We start from the raw sequence: 19,076 nt of genomic DNA on the forward strand, positions 1-19,076 counted from the left end.
AGTCGGCAGGGTATGCCGAATATAAGTATTGACGGCTCTTTAAAGGGACAGGTATCAGGATATTAAGGTTAAAGTCAGTTAAGGGTGACCCAAGGTCGCTTGTTTGGCGAATCCACCAGCTATGCGGGGCGAGAAGAATATTTTAGCTACTCTTCAAGGACCAAAAAGTAATGATAATAAATCTTGAAGGGAGAGGGAAAAAAAAAAAATTCAAATGAAAGGCGTTGTAATAATGAGAGACTGCTTACTATTACACCATACCTGCTTCAATAACCGTTGTCAATCAAATGTGGAGCAAAACCGAGCCTTATAAAACCTAGACTCGAAAGCTTAGATGTCCCCTTTTTCCTCACCTCCAGGCCCGGAAATGCAGGGTCACCGAGCTGTCAAATGATAGTGTGTAAAGTCATGTCTTGCAACAACGTCTGGAGCCTGTGACAGTCACCATCAACCGACACATTTTCAGGTATCTCTTCACACAGTCGGTGAACTTCGTCCCCAAAGGCTCTATCATGATCTCGTTCACTGCTCCTCGCACTTTGGTTGTTCAAATCTGATGCACCTAGAACTAACGGGTCCTGGGACTTCATGGAAAACTGGCGGCACCAACCAAGACTCTAACATCACGGCAAGCGTTTCTTGCAGGAAAAGGGGCCTCAATGATTGGCCACGACCAGTGTCAACGGCGATCTGTAAGCTAAGGCAGTTGGTCTTTTTGGATGCTGCATGTTGATTCTTTTTTCGCAAAGCTGAGGACGAGGTAAAGAATCAGCATCCTTGACAAGCCTCAACAGCTTCTAGAATGTGGATTGTGAAATTGCACATGGAGATCTGCCGGATGCTGAACCTAAATTGGGTGAGACACCATTCAGTGATTTGCTTGTGGTCGAATCACAAGAAAGAAGGCTAACGAAGGAGAGAAAGGGCGTGTGAGTCGACGGCTTCCCGTGGCGTCGTCATTTTTCAGGCGTGAAGGGGGTTGTCTCCCCTGGGCTAAAATTGCGGAACTAGACGCGCTCTTGGGATATTAAGCAAGCATCGCCAGGGAATAATCAGGAGTTTCCGCGTCGAAGTGGAGGCAGTGCCTGATCGCCTTTGCGCTAATCTGTGTGCAAAACCATGGTGAACCAGCAGAAAGATAGTTGTTTCAGGACAAGCCACAGATCGGGGTGTCGAAACTGGCTTGTCTTCCGGTGGGGTGAAAAGAATGTTGGTGATCCCGACGGTCTTCCATATCCCATCCCCCAGCAAATAATAATCAACCCTTGTCTGTTGCGAACGCGCTGGCTTCTCGAAAGCCTTGGTACTCCATAGACAGACCCGGAATTACGGGGCAAAACACTTTCTTGTGATCGTACGAAAAAGGGAGGTCATTTGCCAAAGATTTTATTGGCTGAAATAAATCTGACTTCTTTTTGCTTTTCGTGACGATGTCGTGCATTTGACAACCTCGTCAAGAGATGTTTATCTTGAAAACCAATTCTGGATGTTTTGGAAAGTAGTTACTCTGGCTGTCGGGAAAGCCCGATAGTAATTGCACTAGCTGATGACATTTATTTGTGTGTTAAAGCGTCCTTGAGAGCAGTAACTAACCGGGTCAGCAACGTGAGGACTAACTTATCGCATCAAAGTGCAGAGGGATGATTTAGTTAAACAAGAATACTTAGTCTGGAGTAGTATCGGATATCTTGAGCCAACAACGCACCTAGGGCTCACTGTTAGATAGCTGCAGGCAGCAACATGACTTCGCTTCACGAGGCGAGGGGAGAAAGAGATGGAGTGAAGTCGAGATGCGAGCAGGTGACATGAGGCTCAACTACTGAGTTACCGGATCTGGCTGACCCTCGGAATAGTCAATTCAAACGTCACTGCAGACTGACACCATCGACAACGCTTCTAACATTTCGAGATTCGAGGATGCCATCCTGGCCGTTTTGCTACTTGTCTTAGACTGCCCCTCTACAGAGATATCGTCAGCTTGTCATCGCTCTCTTTCCTGGCGCAACAAGTCCCTGGGCTGTGATGAAAGATCGCTGTCCTGCGGTTCATCGACCTTGTGGCTGGAAATGTAACGCCCTTACCCATGTGGTTCAGAAGATGTCATTCTTGTTCCATATTCCTGATTATTACACTCACAGCTCCAGATTTCGACCCTGAACGTGCAACTCTGCGTTTAACATGGCAGTGAAGTGAATTGCAGGAGCGATGCTCGGACGATCATTGGTTTCTACGCTCGATCTTGCGAGGCATTTCAACAAAGACATTTTGAGACTCCCGCTTTGATTTCAATCTCAGCTCGAGTGACCTGGTGACCTGGTGACCTGGGGTGGATCAGAACAGCGTCATCAGAAGCGTATCATCCTCGGGAAAACTCCATGCTACCGCGCACGGTGTCGACTCCTTGGGGCCCCAGATGCTCCGCTTTTTCAGACTTTAGGAAACAGCGTTGATTACTCCGTACGGAGTTTACTACTGCGGAAAAGGGGTGACAATCATGTTTCCTGGAGCTTCAGATGGCAAGAGGAACGATCGAGTCTATCAGAACGCAGCATTCCCGCGGCGCCCCCATTGCACGATCCATCGACTGAGTTCGTTGTTCATCCCATACCAGTTAACAAGTTGTCAGTAACTAACGAAATGTCCCGGCTCGAGCTCGTCTCCAACAGTTGAAATTTTCAGCAGCAGACAATTGCGTGCTTCAAGAGTTGGCCCGAAGACACACATGGAAATCCACACTCATCAGGCGCTAAACTAGTTAATGAGGGCCGTGACGCCAAAGCTAAAGTCGATCAACACAGGACTTCTCGAAATTCTTAAGAGCCAGGGTGAGTTTCAGAAAAAGCCCCAATGATTTAGTGCAGTTTTCGCGAATCATCAGGGGGCTCCCAACACACCAACTCCAGCTTTAATTTGACCTCTTCTCTTGACGAGCTTGGATGGAGAAATCTCGGGAACAGGACCGAAAAACTCCGTTCTTGATAACAATAATCTCCTTTGGCGGGAATCCGCGTAGTTTATATTGGCAACCTTTTCCGCGGCAAAGGCGACGTGGCTGTTGACACTCTTTGGCGCTGAGTGAACTAAAACTCCCCGCCTTGAGGGACATCCTGTACATGCAGAGTCAGCAAATCAACTTTCCTTTTTCGGTACGGGGTGTTCCGCATGGACAAAGTTGTGACGGTCCAGGAGTGACAATGCCTGAGCTTGTACTTCCTGCGTAAGTACGGAGTACATTGGTCTTCTTCAGAACCATCCACACTGCATCGCGCGGGCTTGGGTTCAGTCTTTTAGCCGGGAAATTCCATTTTATTCTTGCGTTTCGCTTGTCATTCGACAGGCACTTTTCCCACTGTTCGAGCCCAGAGAAATTCAGATTTGGAAACATCCTACTCATCGATTAGAGATTTCCCCGTCCGCTCAAATTCGCAGCATTCATTCCGTCCCAGCCGACCATGGACTATTTGACGGAGTTTCTGCACAAAATGATACTAAACATTTCGGTTTCGGTCGTACTCCGATCCAACCTGAGCCATTCTCGGCAATTCGTTGCACGCTTAAACGCATACTTGTCAAATGCTACCTCAAAGGTAGGGATGATAGCCCTCAATGGCATAATTTCAACTTCGGTGTCCATTTGGCGACGACGGGATGCCGGGTGCGACGTTCCGACCGGGGAGGTTTCCAAATCGCGCACAGGCAAGCAGAATTCTGGTCAGAAAGCCCTTGTCAACACACCCAGCCAACCGGCTTGCTGTTGATGAAGCACTTTTGAAATTACTACTACCCCGTCCGCATGCAACCTCTAACAATCAAGAAGCTGGGCATACTTTTTGAAAAGCCATGGTTTTGGTTTTTGATCTTTGGCATGATGTGTCACCCCCGCCATCGCTTGAGAAGCTGCCATCCCGAGAGGGGAACTTTGTCATGATTTACGACCGGAGAATAAGTTGTTTTAACATACACTATGTGTCCTAAACAGCCACCCTAACAGGTCACAAATAAAGCTAAAGCCGACCGAGGAATTATGGAATGTCATCACGTCGAGTGACATTGTGGCTGCATAGAGTTACAGGAAAAATTTTGCAACAGGCTGGTCAGCCTCCTCGAGGAATCAGACATCTATCAGTGGAAAACCGATCGCTGTCTGCTTCTCACCCCGCCTCGTCACGAATGTAAAGGGCCGGGGAATCATGCGTCTGATGAGGCTGACGTCAGTCGGAGACAGGGGTTGCTGTCAAACTTCCATCTGATCTGCGACGCTTAGGCAGCCATATGAAGATCCCAAGGAGCTATGAACTGGGAGATTTTATAGAGCAAAACAAACCACAAGAGGAGAGCTTCAGGCAACAGACAAGCAAGCACTTCCTCGCAACGATGCGGTATGAACGAGAATGCGGCTGGCTTTGCCTACCTTGGCTCAAAATTCGAGAAATTTCCTGACATGCGAGCCCCTGAAACATCTCTTACCAGGGGGTTGATGTATGAGATTTGAGACATGGTTTCCTTGATCCCTTCGCTCCCATTCTGAATTTGTTCGACGACGTTCTAGATTTCTGGAGGCTCTGTCCCTGTCGTGCTTGTGGACTTCTACCGTTGGCGAAGGGAAGTAATCTCGCTACGATAACATAAAAAGACAAGTACGATATATTGTACATACATATGCAGCACGGGGGGAAGTTTGATATGCACGAGTGGCACGGGAAAAGAGGGAAAAAACAACACGGCACAGTAAAGGGCAATTTCATCTCTTGACCCAGGCCGGTCTCTTTCTGGCCTTTCGAAGACCGGGCTTTTTCCTTTCGACTTGTCGAGGATCAGCCGTGACGACACCGGCTATTCAAGACGTTAGCAGGTTGTACAGAATTTGCGTACAATGTGCTTTTGAAGTGTCTGGGAATCAAAAGCGTCATAATTGAATAGCATACGGATTGCTTACCTTTTCTGAGCATTGGTTTCAATGCAGGTTCATGGACCAAAAGTGCTTTTGCAAGTGCCCGAGTAATGGCCTCAGCTTGACCAGTAACACCTCCACCCTTCGCCACAGCCCAGACATTATACTTATCCATTCTATTCGTGCTTCTTAGAGCCCACATGGCGCTCTCTCTATCATGGATGCGCGAGAACGCGTGGGTTATCTCCTTCCCGTTAATCCTAATCTGTCCATCCCCTTCCACCAGCCAGACTACAGCGGTTGATGTCTTCCGTTTTGCAACGCCCCGCGCACGTCCAAGGTGGTCAACCGTCGGAGGTATAGTTTTCTGCTGCACAATCTCCCCTGGTCTAATAAATGGCACCAATGCGATCTTGACTTCCTCGGGCATCATAGCAGCACTGATTCTGCTTAGATTCTGCATTATTTTAACGAGTTCTTCGTATCTAGAGTTGCCGATACGTTCTTGGAACAGGTCGTTGTATTGCGAGAGTCTAAGCCACGCCGCTCGTCGCACGTCCGCTTCGGGGATTGTCGCTAATGAAGAATACTTGTTCCACAGGCGCTCCATAAGCAAAAGATCATCTGTGAATTTGGGCATCGAAGTAAAGTATCCTGGTGAAGCGGGTACAATGCGTGCTGGTATCCCGTTTGATTCATTGAAGTTGATGGGCGGAGCGGCTTTGAAGGAGTTGTTGGGTGTATGTACGGGTTCTTCGGTAGGAGCTTCAGAAGAAGGTGTGGACATCAACCGCCGTTGGCAGATGCGAAAGGGAGTGTGAACAGGAAGACGCGAGGATTTCGAGGATTGTTGGTGTCGTAGAGCCCTGAGGCCCAGCTGGGAGAAGCATTGCGAAGGCCTCAGCGCACGAAACGCGTGCTCAGACCACTGCCAGGACATGGCGCACATTAGCCAGGCAGTGGAGGGAGTTCAATTGGGGGCCGGTTGCGTGTCGAGACAACGGTCGTGTGTCTGGCTGCTTGTCTCGTTCGCTTTTGATGGAGTTTGAAATCTTTTTGGCGGTCGAGTCACGGGGCCGTGAATATTATGTAATTCCTTCTGAGTCAGCAGGTGCAACCTCCACAACAACCAAACAAGAAAAAAAATCGAAGAAAAACAAACCTCCCAACTTCATCTTCCTCACCACCCCGCCTTCATCGACTCTTCACCCTCTTACTCGAAGCCCTGTCGAACCAAACACAATCAGCCTAGTCAGAATGTCTTTTGGCAAGCTCTACGGGGCGCCTGTAGGTGACCTTACTCTTTTTGTACTTTTGCTAATGGCTTGGGTAAACCCAGCTGACCACCCTATTCCCAAATAAATAGGAGAACGGTCGCAGCACCGCGTGTCGCATCGCTGCCAAAGCCAATGACCTTGATGTTGAACTCGTTAATACCCCCCCAGGATGCACTGATGCTGCGTACCTAAAAGTCAATCAATTGGGCAAGATCCCAACATTTGTCGGCGCCAATGGCTTTGTTCTGAGCGAGAGCATTGCTATTGCAGTCTACCGTACGTGTTAACCCCTTCGTATCTTTTCGTTTCTGTGGATGTGGCGGGTATTTTCAAGGATGAGTCGTATTATATTTTCAGTTATCCCTGTCAGAACATTTTTTGTTGACTATACTTAACTCTGATCTGATTTAAATCGTTTTGCAACACTTTCTCTACAAACATCTCGGGTCAAGTACACTGACTAAATATATAGTCGCGTCCCAGAACGAGAAGACCACCCTTCTCGGCAAGACCAAGCAAGATTATGCATCCATCCTCAGCTGGATGTCATTCGCGAACCAGGAGATTGTCAACAATATCGGAGAGTGGTTCCGTCCTCTAATTGGATTGTCTCCTTACAACAAAAAGGCCGTTGAGGATACCTCGAAGCGTGCCCTCAAGTCCCTTGCGGTTTTCGAAAAGCACTTGACTAACTTCACTTTCCTTGTTGGTGAGCGTATTACGCTTGCCGATCTCTTCTGTGCTGCTCTCCTGTCCCGAGGATTCCAATTTGTTCTTGGCAAGGACTGGCGCCAGGCCAACCCAGCCACCGCCAGGTGGTTTGAGACCGTTATCAACCAGCCCGCGTACAAGGCCGTTGTTCCAAGCCCCGTTCTCGTTGAGGAAGGCCTTAAAAATGTCCCACCCAAGAAGGAGGAGAAAGCTGCCCCAGCCAAGAAGGAAGCCCCCAAGGAAGCCGAAGAAGAGGATAAGCCAGCTCCCAAGGCTAAACACCCATTGGAATCTCTCCCAAAGCCATCCATGATCCTTGATGACTGGAAGCGCAAGTACTCCAATGAGGAAACCCGTGAGGTTGCTATGCCATGGCTCTGGGAAAACTATAACCCAGAGGAGTACTCCCTATGGAAGGTTGATTATAAATATAACAACGAGCTCACCTTGACGTTTATGTCGAATAATTTGATTGGTGAGATCCAGTACCCTCCTCATTTTCCGTGTTCAATGTTAACAAATCAAAAGGTGGTTTCTTCGCCCGTCTCGAGGCCTCTCGCAAGTATCTCTTCGGTGCTTGCTCCGTTTATGGCGAGAGCAACAACTCCATTATCCAGGGAGCCTTCCTTGTCCGTGGCCAGGAGGCTGAACCAGCTTTCGATGTTGCACCTGACTGGGAGAGCTACAGCTTCACCAAGTTGGACGGCTCCAAGGCTGAGGACAGGCACTTTGTTGAGGACCAATGGGCTCAGGATAAGCCAATCACTGTCGATGGTAAGACTTACGAATGGGCCGAAGGAAAAGTTTTCAAGTAAATGAGCAAAATGAAATTTAAACGCGCACAGATGGTCTGTGAAGTTTGTCTTGCGTGATGACCCTTGTTTTGTCGGACTGAACTACATTTGTTTCCAGACGATCAAAACTAATTATGAGAATGATAAAATCTGACATGCTAATGTTTTATGTTTACTGAGCGGCATCATCCTCTAATTGAAGAGCCGGGCAACGTTCAGCTTGACACACTTAGCCCTAACCTCTTGCCTCTCCATTCTACTCTATCATGGCGCCTTTCCTTGCGATTGCTCAGCAAACAATATGCAGGGCAATAGACATCTAGTAAACAAGGCAGGGTGGTCGACTCAATAAAAAACTCAAGTTGCTGTCATCCATTCACCCACGAACTAGGAAATCATCTCCCACTTGAAAATCACTCTTCAACAATATCATTGGCAAAGCTTTAACAAAAAAGGTATCATCAAAGGTCAAGTAATATACAAAAACAGAGATAGTCTTTCAAATGCCATTGAATCGTCAATTAATGCTTTGGGATGCAAACATCATGGTTGGAGAGAATGGAAAAAAAGGTGTTTCGCAACTATGTCGATGGAGTTTCCTGTAGTTGATGCGAGTCTATCGCGGGACGCTGGGTGTGGTGGAGATAGCAGGATCCTGTTCGATAATGTCCTTGGGCACTGATATCTCGGGCTCGTCGTCCGTGACATCGCTACATTGATCTTCCAGCTGGGAATCCTCCGTGATATGGACCCTTGCGTCCAGAGCTGATTGGGTCTCTTCGATTTCCTGCTCAACATCCGCCTCCAGACGCCTTGCCCCTTTTTTGCTTCTCCTCCTCTTTCTAACCCCAGAAGTGACATCAGGCTCCAATCCCAGCCGTTCTTCGTCCCGGCTCAGCTCCGCCTCCCAGAACTCGGTGGTCGAAAGCGCCGGATCTGCGGTTTTCATCATCTCGTTCCATTGGCGGATTTTCCTGCTAGCGTCTTGCTGGCGGGAGAGGATTCGAAGCTGCCGCATGACGATTTTCATGTTTCTCTCTTCGTCGACGGATGCGTCGTTGGTGAATTCGGGGATTTCGATGATGTTATACGGCTGACCCGCGGCCTTTATCCTGCTATCGTCGATCAAGATGGTATTGGTATGATCCCAGCCGTGATTTTCAGCAGGCCCGCCAGCCTTGGATTTGGGATACCGCGAGCGTAGAAATGTATCGTTCCAGATTTTATCCAGCCGTTTATAGACCTGCACTTTCTCATTGTACTGTTCTTTCGTGAGATCTAATTTGTCTCGAGCCCAAATCGTAGCAAATCTGGATTGCATATTGGAGGGAACAAGGCGCTTCAATACCTCCCTCACAGTCGTCGCTTTCGAGCTCGTCCAGATCATGACCGTGTATCGGTCGAAGATGTGGTTCAGAAAACCGTCAAGACCCGGCCGTCGGACGAATGATATCGCCGAACGCCGTTTACGATGGATCAGAGTGCCGTTCATATCGAGAATGATTAAGAGGGGAGAGGGGGAACCGGTCCACGCCGGCTCGAGAGAGGCATTTTCGAGGTATTCTTCGGTAGGAATGGGAGCAACGACGGGTGGGATTGCTCGCGAGGTCGATAAGTTTCGAGAAGGTTGAGAATATGGAGATTGGAAAGACGGCCCGGCGTCATTGACATATCTCGTTGAGGGAAGGATATTGAGGTGGCTTGGTTGAGAATTGGGTACCCGGGGGTTTGCAACGGGGAACTGAAATGGACGGAAAAGGACCAGGTGCGTAGGCAGGAGGATAATATGTGTGTTGACGCTGTCCACTCGCCTGGAATCGTTGTTCCTGGCGCTGATTGTGCAGTGGCATTCCAGTTTGCCAGTATGGAGCGGGTTGCGAATACGGGCCAAAGCCACCCGCGGTCGAGCCCTGATTCCCTGGTGGAGTAGACGCATTCATCCCAGGTCTCCAGCTATCCCTATCCCTCCAGGCGAAGCTCTCATGCTGCGCATAGTATCCGTTTTCGTATTGAGCGGTGGACGCCCTACCGGGCCGCCACGTATCCCCAGTGACTAATACGCGCGCATCGGTATCATCCTGTTTTGACTGTTCGGGCTGTCGGCCTCGAGCGCGCCGGGGGTTGCGGCGTGGCATGGCTGAAGGCTTGCGGTCGTCGGGAAACAGGCTGTATCGTTTTGGAGTACGCAGAGAGAGTGACTGTCCGTGTAATGGATTTAGCCTAGTTGTTTAAGGGGAAAACACAAAGAGTGGGATCGTACTCTGTTATGCAAATGCTCTAGTGGCGCTGGAGTTGAACTGGTTTTTGGCGACGAGTGGCCTGATAACGTTGTAAAAGCGAGCGCGTCGAGTTTGGAGCATGGGCGCAAAAAGAATGGACGCGCCCAAAAACACAGAATCATCTCACCACCACAGCGGGCGAATGCGAAACTCCGCAACAACGCGATTCAATCAAAGTTGCGATAATTCGAGCACAAGGGTGCTCACCGCCTAGAGTGGCAGAATCAGTTACTGCCGGTGGTGACCGCCCTGCTATGTTTGTCTTGTTTGCATCTGTTTATTTTATATCAAATGGATTCATTATCACCTCGACGAGCAGATATATCACAAAGCATCCAGCCATGGCCCTCCTAGACGCTCTCAATCGGCGCATCAAGGCACGGGTGGATGAGGATGACTCGGAAGTCTTTTCAGAATCGTCCTCGGAGCAAGCTGACATAGAGGTTGACTCTGATCTTGAGGAATCCGAATCCGAGTCAGGCAGTGAAGCAGAAATACAACCAGACGAGGAATCCGTACGATCACCTCCCAAACCACACCCTCCTTACAAGAACATCCACCACTAATCCCACCACAGTCCGACGCCTCCGCCTCAGAGCCCGAAGACGTCAACACCACCCTAAACCAAATCTCCTTTGGCGCCCTAGCCAAAGCCCAAACCTCCCTCGGCCACGACACCACCACCCGCAAACGCGCCCACACCACCACCACCTCCCCCCTCGACGACATCCGCGCCCGCATCCGCGCCACCCGCGACGAAAAAGCCTCCAAACCTCCATCCTCGTCCGCCAAAAAGGAAACCCCCCCAACTCGCTCCTCCAAACACGCGCCCACCATCCAATCCTCCAAACACGCCGTATCCCGCCGACGCACCGTCGTCGACGCCGGCGCCACCGCCGGCCCGAAGCCGCGCGACCCCCGCTTCGACAGCGCCGTGCAGCACACGGGCAACCCGCACGCGGCCAAGAACTACGCGTTCCTCGACGAGTACCGCAGCAGCGAGGTGTCTGCGCTGCGGCGACAGATTGCGCAGAGCACGGATGCGGCGGAGCAGGCGCGGCTGCGGCGGCAGCTGACATCGATGGCGGACCGGATGCGGGCGTTTGAACGGAAGCGGCAGGCGGAGGAGGTGGTGGCGGGGCATCGGCGACGGGAGAGGGGGCTGATACGTGAGGGGAAGAAGAGTGCGCCGTTCTTTTTGAAGAAGGGGGATGTGAAGCGGAAGGTGTTGAAGAAGAGGTATGCGGAGATGGGCGGGAAGGAGAGGACGAAGAGTATTGAGAGGCGGAGGAAGAAGATGGCGTCGAGGGAGAGGAGGGAGATGCCGGCGACGAGGCGGGTGGTGGAGGGTTGATGGCATGTTTGAGTGGGATACGATTAGACGGGATTTACTTCCAATCTCATTTCATATATCTTAAAAGAGGCTATCTGACTGGCGATGATTAGAAGAGCAGGCCCAGATTGGACAATGGCAAAACACAAAGGGAAAATCCAAACCCATAACGCCGGTAGACAATGAAAAAGGAGAAAAGAAAAAGGAAAGAAAACAGCTGGAAAGTTAGGGTCAGGAGATAGACTGCCGACATGTCCTTTCCCCCCAGCTGCGATAAAAGAGAAGAAAGTATTTCAAAAACGGTTTTCGCTGGTGCTGTGTTTTCTCTCGTAGATAAATCAGATAGTATTCAACGACTCCCTCTTGACCTTGGGTCCTCCGTTTTTTCATTTGTTTTCATCGCAGCGTAAACCGGGGCGTTTGAAGAAGATAAAAGTAGGCTTAATGAAGAAGAAGAAAAGGGCTAAAATGAGAGGCGTGGAGAACTAATGGTCTCAAAAGAGTAAGGAGAAGGGTTATCCAGTGTGTGATACTCAGTAGCAAATAGATGGCGACGTGTCAGACTCGTCTTTCTGCTAAAGGGGATATAAAGAAAACAATACGCAAGACCATGAGCAAGGAAAAAAAGAACGAAAAGAAAAGAATAAGATGGATAGGGAAGCTGAGCGACTGGATGGGTAGAAAAGGAAAAAAAAGGAAGGAAATGCACATTAACTCCCGTCATACCTCCATCCGCGGGTATCCAGACCATGGGGGAGGGCATGATTCGCGCAACAACTCGAGGAAGGAGAAGGGATGGGCAAAAAGGCCGGTGGGAACAATTGTGGAGGCTCTGAGGGGTCTCGAAATCGCATCGTCGCATAATCCGTTCATCAGCGTGGGTTAATCTTCCTCATGAATGGAACAGATCCCACGCCCTGGCGCACAGGCCCAGGAATTCCTCCTTTTTCCGCCGCTCCGTGTCGGGAGAATCTCGCCCGGCCCCAAAGGGTCCATACGAACTACTCGGCCCCAGCCCGGTCCGGAACCGCATGTCCGGCCCGTTTCCAAGCGGCGGGCTGCCGTTGTCCTGCTCGTACTCGTGCCTGTCCGACGACGCCGCGCCCGTGACGAGATTAGAAGATGACGTGCGGCTGCGTGGAACGGGGCGCCCACTGCTGTTCAGATGCGCCATGCCGTTGAGCGGACCGGCGGTGCTGTTGCCGCTGTTGTGCGGCTGGAGGCTGGGCGGAGAGCGCGGACTGGTGGGGCGATTGGCGCTGCTGTAATGGATGATGCGCGGGAGCAGCTCCTCGCGCCCGCCCGGCGAGTTCGTGGACGGCTTCCTCGGCGGAACGGTACTCCCGGGGCCGTTTTGGGGGCGGGCCACCGGGCAGGCCCGGGCGAGGGCAGCGGAGCGAGAGCAGAGGACTGGGCGGGGTTCGACTGGCCAAAGGGGCCACGGCCGCTGGCGTCCCGATCGCGCAGGGACAGGGCGTCGGCGCCAAAGACGTCGGCGATGGGCGGCAGGCGGTTGTTGGTCTGGTTGGCCGGGGTGTGGTGGATATGCGGCGAGGCGGCCACGTCGGCGGGATGGTTGAGGAAGTGGCGGGTCAGCGGCTGCGGCTGGCGGCGGCCGGTGAAGGTCTGGTTCAGCGGAGCGGACTGGATGACGCGCTCGTTGGCAAACTGCGAGGCGGAGGGCGGGACGATGGACAGGCCGGGGGGCGGACGGCGCTTGCCGGTGCGCTGGGGGCCAAAGGGCGTGGTATCGCCCTTGCTGCTGTCGGGGCCGTCGCCCTTGGCGGACTGCTGCAGACGGGCCTCGATGATGGAGCGTTGCTGCTCGCGGACGTTCATGCTGCGCTGCAGCTGCTCGCGCATGGCCGGGTCGTGGGTCTGGAAGCCGGGCGAGAGGCAGGCCAGGCCGACGTCCTGCATGCGTCCATCGCGGGCGGTCAGGGGCCCGCGGGTGCTCAGGTTGCTGCCGGTGGACAGGTCGAGCTTGCGCGGGCGATGGCGGGTGCCGGGCTGCAGGCTGGGCGAGGTCGGGGGCTCCTTTTTGATGGCGATCTTGGGCCCTCCGCTGCGGGATCTGGTCAAGGCAATGTGTTAGTAGATAGGCAGAGCGCAGCAGGGCTGGGGGACTTGCGTGTTGGGCGACCGCTTGCCGTCGGGCGTGTTGGCCTCGGAGGGATACTCGTTCGAGGCAGACGGGACTCGACTGGGCGACGAGGTCGAGGACGCAGCGGCGGACAGCGGCGCCAGGGCGGGATAGGCCTTGGGACTGGCGTCGCGATCAGGCATGGGGAGCGGCACGGACGAGACGAGGGCGGTGGACATGACCACCGGGCGGCGGTGCAGTCAAGCGAGCGACGGTGAAGCAAAAGGGAACAGCGAGAGTGCGAGATGGAGAGAGCAAAGGTCGTGGTGCAGATGAAGCAAAGAGGAAAAGTGAAACAGTCCAGCTGGTTAGCGAGTGCGAGTGTTTCAGAGGCGACTGTCTCACAACTAGTTCGTATCAACATCAAATCTACAAACAATCATGGCTGACCGTCTGGCGTGGATCGGACTCGGCAACATGGGCCGTGTATGTCTCTATCCTCTGTATATCTATATCTATCTAACACATCCAGGGCATGGTCCGCAACCTCGTCGCCAAAGCCTCGCTCGCCCACCCGCTGACTCTCTACAACCGCTCGCCCGCCCGCGCCGTCGACCTGGCTGCTTCTCTCCCGCCCGGCACCACCACCGTAGCCGCCTCCATTGCTGACGCCGTGCGCCCGGCCTCCATCGTCTTCACCTGCCTGGGCGACGACACCGCCGTCGAGTCCACCATCACCGCCGCCCTCGCCGCCGACATCACCGACAAGCTCTTTGTCGACTGCTCCACCGTGCACCCCGACACCTCGCGCCGTCTCGAGGCCCTCCTCCAGTCCCACGGCGCCCACTTTATCGCCTGCCCCGTCTTTGGCGCCCCGCCCGCCGCCGACGCCGGCCAGCTGGTGTGCGTGCAGGCCGGCAAGAAGGCCCTGGTCGCGCGCGTGCAGCCCTACTTTGCCGGTGTCATGGGCCGCGCCAACATCGACCTCAGCGCCGCCTCCGAGGACCCCGGCCGCGCCGGCATGCTCAAGGTCCTGGGCAACGCCATGATCTTCCAGATGGTCTCCGCCGTGGCCGAGGGCATGGTGGCCGCCGACAAGTCCGGCCTGGGCGTCGACCCCCTGCACCGCTTCCTGGAGGCCGTCTTTCCCGGCCCGTACGTCGGCTACTCGACGCGCATGCTGGCGGGCGACTACTACACGCGCGACGAGCCGCTGTTTGCGGTCGACTGGGCGCGCAAGGATGTGGCGCACGCCCTGGATCTGGCGGGCGGCGTGGGCGTTGAGATGAAGGGGGTCGAGCGCATCGATGACTATCTAAAGGAGGTCAAGGACAAGTGCGGCGAGAAGGGGGATATTGCCGGCATCTACGGTATTGCGAGGGAGCGGGCGGGCCTGAAGTTTGAGAATAAGTGATTCCTCGAGTGCGGAGAATCTAATATCATCTCTGTTATGCCGATGTGGTTACTCGTGCGTTGAGATTCGAGTCACCTTGACCCAGTATGCAACAAAGAACCCCAGAGAACTGGCTAGCTAATATATTCACAACGGAGTCCGTTTTCATCCAAGCCTGAGCTCTGTACGTCGACTAATTCGACACTCCTGTGGTAGGCCTGTATTCGCTCGTCGGCCGAAGGAGTCTTGTCAAACACTCCAACAGTGATCATGGGCTTCTAGAATGGCAAGGCCATGATACAATGCAAGCAACCGACAGTCGCAGCAGCAAGGACAAACAAAGAGATGTCCTCGTTCTGCCAAAATCCCAATCTTCACATCTAATGCGAAAAGATATAAAAGGGCTTCAGGCACCCTTCGACCAGCAACTCAATCCAACAAGCAACCCTCTAAATACTCCCAACACAAGCATACACCATGTTGTTCAAAACCCTCCTCATCGCCGCCGCGGCCCTGGCCGCAACCACCCTCGCCGCGCCCGCCGCCGACGGGACCCTGGTGCGCCCCATGAAGGAAGACAGATGTGAATTCGGCGTGTGCCACTACACCAAGCCAACCCAATGTCTGCCGGGCTGGGTAAGATCCCTCTTCGCTCAAGCAGATTCGTTTTCTTCATGGCTAATTCGAATGTTATGAATTTAGGAAGGCTATCGTTTCCATGTGAGCCGCTTCTTTTTCCTTCTTTTTCACTGCGTGGTTGTCCTTTTGTCCTCTCCTTGTGGCTGACGGAGCGGTAGACTGGCTGCTGGGTGTGCTGCACCAAGAAATAAGCTGTCGAGGCGGACTCTAGACCGCGGAAAAGCTATAGCTCACAGGCTGTGTGGATGGTACGGACAGTCACCGTATCATGTCGTCCAGGGGATATCTAAAGTCTGAGATGGAAGTCGGGATATCTTTGTCACTCTCTTGTTTCCCAAGAAATAATAGTTCAACCAATAAACTGGAGCTGTGTCAAGCCTCTTTTCGCCTCTCCCTTTCTTGCTTTATTTCTCCGCTTCTTGTTCTCGACCGACCCGCTCTGGCCCCTAATAATTCTTGGGCCACTTTGATCCTCGGCAACGATGCCCTCATGACATCAAATCAACGGATTGTAGAATATGCTTATATGTCCCCGCCCCTCCCTCGCCAGTTCTAAATCAAGAGCCACAGCAATCATGTCGAATGTTCAACTTATCCACGTCCCCCATCTGGGCGGCATCGACGCCGCCTACCGCCTCTCCCAGCCCTTTGACGCCTCCAAGCCCACCCTCGTCCTGATAAACAGCTTCACCACGTCCTCCGAGCTCTACGCCGCGCAATTCTCCAGTCCCGCATTGACGTCCAAGCTGAACCTCCTCGCCATCGAGCTCCTCGGCCATGGCCAAACCCGAGCCGCCTGTGAGCACTGGACGTACTGGGACACCGCAATCATGAACCTCCAGGTCATGGATGCGCTACATATCCAAAAGGCCTTTGTTCTGGGCACTAGCCAAGGCGGCTGGGTTACCGTGAGGATGGCCCTCCTTGCTCCGGAACGGGTAGGTTTCCAAGAAAAAGACGCCGCCCCGTATGGGTCTCCGCTGCTGACAGCCCAATGCTATCTGTGTAGATCCAAGGAATCATCCCGCTAGGCACCTCCATGGATTCAGAGTCTCCACGCACCCGCGCTCTGGGATGCTGGGACCCGCTTCAATCCTGCTCCGACCTGATCGACTCCTGGTCCAGTAACACCCCGACCCCGGATTTCTCTCCCGACCAATCTTTCTGCGATTTCCTCGTCAACTCAGGCTTCGGCGCCAATTGCCCCGCCGACGTTCGTGCCTTTTGGAGCAGAACACTCCAGTCCAACTATCGGGGCGACGACGGACGCAAGCGAATCAGAATGGCCGCAATCAACCTTCGCGATCGAGATACCTTGCACAGCCGACTACCGGATGTTCGCTGCCCGGTGCTCTGGATGCACGGGACAAGCGATGTGGTGTATTCGGTCGCCAATGCAAACGAAGAGATCAAATTGTTTGTCAATTCGCCCGAGGCTACAGTCGATGTTGTCGAAGGCGGGCAGCACTTTTTGAGTTTTTCAAACCCGGAAGAGGTGGAGCGGAAGGTATGGGACTTTGTGAACAAGTATCAGCGGGGAGTCTAAGCTCTTTATCGCGTGTGCGGTTCAAGGACATGGGACGAGCGTTCGCTGCGTCACCCGAGCCGCATCAGACGTAAGTGGTTGGGCATTCTATCGGTCACTTTCGTGGTTACAGCACTATGCAGGCAAAACCTTCCCTTTCGAATAAAGAAAGGGGAACATTCAAATCTGGCATCTTAAATCCAATGTAAAGCAAACACAAATATCACCAGCTGTGTTCTCCAAACGTGTCGATCGAGAATTTTCATATCTCGTCGCTTCTATTGGGTTGGCCCCGTAACGAAATTGCCAAAAAATATCTTGCAAACGAATTGGTATCATCCACACAACCTGTGCAGTGCGCAGAGATCGGTGGCAGGGTAGAGCACAAGCAGGGAATCGTGAATGTCATTCATGTCCAGTTGGTTTGTATAGAATCGTCGTGACATACTAAGGACAGATACCAATCAGCAATGTTGGTAAGTTTTTGACGAGAGACACATACCTTTCGTTTATATCTTGTTGTCACGCTCGTGGCGAGCACGCCATTTTTGATGCTACTCGTTGCAAGATGGTTTAGCACTGTGTGGTTGGGGTAGTTGAGAACACTGTTGTCGTCCTTCATGGGGGTAGAGCTGTTCAGGATGGACCGGCCGAGGAACATTGGAAGCATCGGTGGGGTGGGAAAATCATTGATGATATTCGCAGCTTGGGTATATCCTGGCGTGCCCTCCTCTCCATCGACGTCGATGAGGAGGGGCGGGATAATTGTACGAAAATCGCCGATTTGTATCTCCTCGTCGACCTCTTTTTCTGGCTCTTCTATGGGTAAGGAGTCAGGAAGCACTTGTGGGGGATAAAGCCCTGGCGGGATCACAATCTTTGGAGCCTTTTCGCTTCCGCGCGAAGGGGGCATTTCATCGGGGCTTATTTCAATGTAGTTGACCAGGTGGTTGGTGAAATCAACCGCAGTGGGGAGGCTGTCAGATGTCCTCATGACACCATCAACAATGAACTTGAGATGGTGTGTCCCTGGCCGAAGCTTGAGAGTGGTGGAAAACAGTGTGCTTTCGATCTCACTAGCACAATACATGCCAGGTCAGTTTATGGCAGGCCTTGGAAAAAATGAAGCACAAGTTACATACCTCCTGTGTAATTTGAATTTCCTAGCCCAATTCACAAAAGTGCCCGTTACATACACCTTCTCGCCGCCACCTCTCCACTCGATGGGCGTGGACACTGCCTTATTAAGGCCAGTGGTCGCAAAGGGCTCCAGCTCATCCACCACTTCATCTTCATCGTCGACAATGTCTCCCAGCGCTGATTTGTCAGGATGAGCTTCGGCCCTATCAAAAGCGGCGGCCGCAGCCAACGAGCCACTGGCTGTGATTGGCGAGCCAGGGACCGACATCGCATCGCCAATCGGCAGAGGCAGCCGGGGCGGCCGTGAAAGATGGGAAGGCGTCGCATAGTAGGTGTTGATGGACGGTCCATAGCCGCCTACATATGGATACTGCTGCGATGAGGCTGGGGTCGGCACCTGCACGGCTCTTGCTGGCTCGGGGGCATCGGTCAGTTTTGGGTGGATCGGGATGTTTCGAGCATCGTAATCTCGTTCCTTCTTGGAGGTACGCCGCTCCAGTCTGTCATGTCCACGGGCTGGAGTGTCGGCAATGGTTCGTGACTGCAGCCTCTGGTGAGCCGGCGTGTGCTGGCGCTGAGAGTATTGGCCCGTGGCGCTCTCTTTGGATGCAGACGGGTCGACCGCTGCAGACTTGCTCCCGGATAGTGCCTGAATAGATGATCTCCGGTTCACCTTTTTGTCGTTCCATTGCGGCGAGGGGCCGGGGGGTTTCGACGGAGTGTTTCCCATCTTTGCATTGCTCAACTCAAGGCTATCAAGGATTGAATGGGATACCGGTTCCAGCGCCTAGGCCCAGGCAGTTTCCCCTCTGCTGCCCGTTGTGTCCGCGAGAATCGACTTCTTGATGGAATCCGCCTGTTTCTCTTGTATGCTGATGTTCCAAGCCTGTCCAAAGCGGAGCAGTTAGGGCTTAGGGCTTTGACGTCAGCACCGCTGACTAATCACAGCTATGCACTGATTGAAGCAACAGCGAGGCCACAAGATATCGCTATTCTCGACAGGATACGGAG

General features: G+C 52.9%; 9 protein-coding genes across 9 annotated transcripts; 4 read left to right on the plus strand and 5 right to left on the minus strand.

The window, feature by feature from the left end:
• Window positions 1-2,217: 2,217 nt before the first annotated feature.
• Window positions 2,218-3,867, minus strand: UREG_03066 (uncharacterized protein; the record flags this gene model as incomplete). The annotated part of the gene is made up of 4 exons (XM_002543504.1): window positions 2,218-2,321; window positions 2,895-3,107; window positions 3,514-3,708; window positions 3,828-3,867. The coding sequence occupies 4 exons, from the start codon at window positions 3,865-3,867 to the stop codon at window positions 2,218-2,220; spliced, it is 552 nt and encodes a 183-aa protein (XP_002543550.1).
• An 874-nt stretch (window positions 3,868-4,741) lies between these two features.
• Window positions 4,742-5,831, minus strand: UREG_03067 (uncharacterized protein; the record flags this gene model as incomplete). Its single annotated transcript, XM_002543505.1, has 2 exons — window positions 4,742-4,833; window positions 4,937-5,831. The coding sequence occupies 2 exons, from the start codon at window positions 5,829-5,831 to the stop codon at window positions 4,742-4,744; spliced, it is 987 nt and encodes a 328-aa protein (XP_002543551.1).
• A 317-nt stretch (window positions 5,832-6,148) lies between these two features.
• Window positions 6,149-7,694, plus strand: UREG_03068 (uncharacterized protein; the record flags this gene model as incomplete). The annotated part of the gene is made up of 4 exons (XM_002543506.1): window positions 6,149-6,178; window positions 6,258-6,444; window positions 6,641-7,234; window positions 7,366-7,694. The coding sequence occupies 4 exons, from the start codon at window positions 6,149-6,151 to the stop codon at window positions 7,692-7,694; spliced, it is 1,140 nt and encodes a 379-aa protein (XP_002543552.1).
• A 595-nt stretch (window positions 7,695-8,289) lies between these two features.
• UREG_03069 (uncharacterized protein) lies at window positions 8,290-9,808 on the minus strand (the record flags this gene model as incomplete). The annotated part of the gene is made up of 2 exons (XM_002543507.1): window positions 8,290-9,210; window positions 9,416-9,808. The coding sequence occupies 2 exons, from the start codon at window positions 9,806-9,808 to the stop codon at window positions 8,290-8,292; spliced, it is 1,314 nt and encodes a 437-aa protein (XP_002543553.1).
• Window positions 9,809-10,293: 485 nt separating this feature from the next.
• UREG_03070 (uncharacterized protein) lies at window positions 10,294-11,306 on the plus strand (the record flags this gene model as incomplete). The annotated part of the gene is made up of 2 exons (XM_002543508.1): window positions 10,294-10,467; window positions 10,530-11,306. 2 exons carry the CDS (start codon window positions 10,294-10,296, stop codon window positions 11,304-11,306), a joined length of 951 nt encoding a protein of 316 aa, XP_002543554.1.
• A 1,140-nt stretch (window positions 11,307-12,446) lies between these two features.
• On the minus strand, window positions 12,447-13,148 carry UREG_03071 (uncharacterized protein; the record flags this gene model as incomplete). Its single annotated transcript, XM_002543509.1, has 1 exon — window positions 12,447-13,148. One exon carries the CDS (start codon window positions 13,146-13,148, stop codon window positions 12,447-12,449), a length of 702 nt encoding a protein of 233 aa, XP_002543555.1.
• A 697-nt stretch (window positions 13,149-13,845) lies between these two features.
• UREG_03072 (uncharacterized protein) lies at window positions 13,846-15,348 on the plus strand (the record flags this gene model as incomplete). Its single annotated transcript, XM_002543510.1, has 4 exons — window positions 13,846-13,854; window positions 13,901-14,778; window positions 14,920-14,945; window positions 14,978-15,348. The coding sequence occupies 4 exons, from the start codon at window positions 13,846-13,848 to the stop codon at window positions 15,346-15,348; spliced, it is 1,284 nt and encodes a 427-aa protein (XP_002543556.1).
• Window positions 15,349-15,975: 627 nt separating this feature from the next.
• On the plus strand, window positions 15,976-17,020 carry UREG_03073 (uncharacterized protein; the record flags this gene model as incomplete). Its single annotated transcript, XM_002543511.1, has 3 exons — window positions 15,976-16,338; window positions 16,410-16,907; window positions 16,973-17,020. The coding sequence occupies 3 exons, from the start codon at window positions 15,976-15,978 to the stop codon at window positions 17,018-17,020; spliced, it is 909 nt and encodes a 302-aa protein (XP_002543557.1).
• Window positions 17,021-17,447: 427 nt separating this feature from the next.
• Window positions 17,448-18,795, minus strand: UREG_03074 (uncharacterized protein; the record flags this gene model as incomplete). Its single annotated transcript, XM_002543512.1, has 3 exons — window positions 17,448-17,479; window positions 17,697-18,001; window positions 18,122-18,795. 3 exons carry the CDS (start codon window positions 18,793-18,795, stop codon window positions 17,448-17,450), a joined length of 1,011 nt encoding a protein of 336 aa, XP_002543558.1.
• Between the last annotated feature and the right edge of the window lie 281 nt (window positions 18,796-19,076).

Source organism: Uncinocarpus reesii, genomic scaffold (genome assembly GCF_000003515.1).
Source record: "Uncinocarpus reesii 1704 scaffold_2 genomic scaffold, whole genome shotgun sequence".
In the NCBI taxonomy this organism is placed as follows: domain Eukaryota; kingdom Fungi; phylum Ascomycota; class Eurotiomycetes; order Onygenales; family Onygenaceae; genus Uncinocarpus; species Uncinocarpus reesii.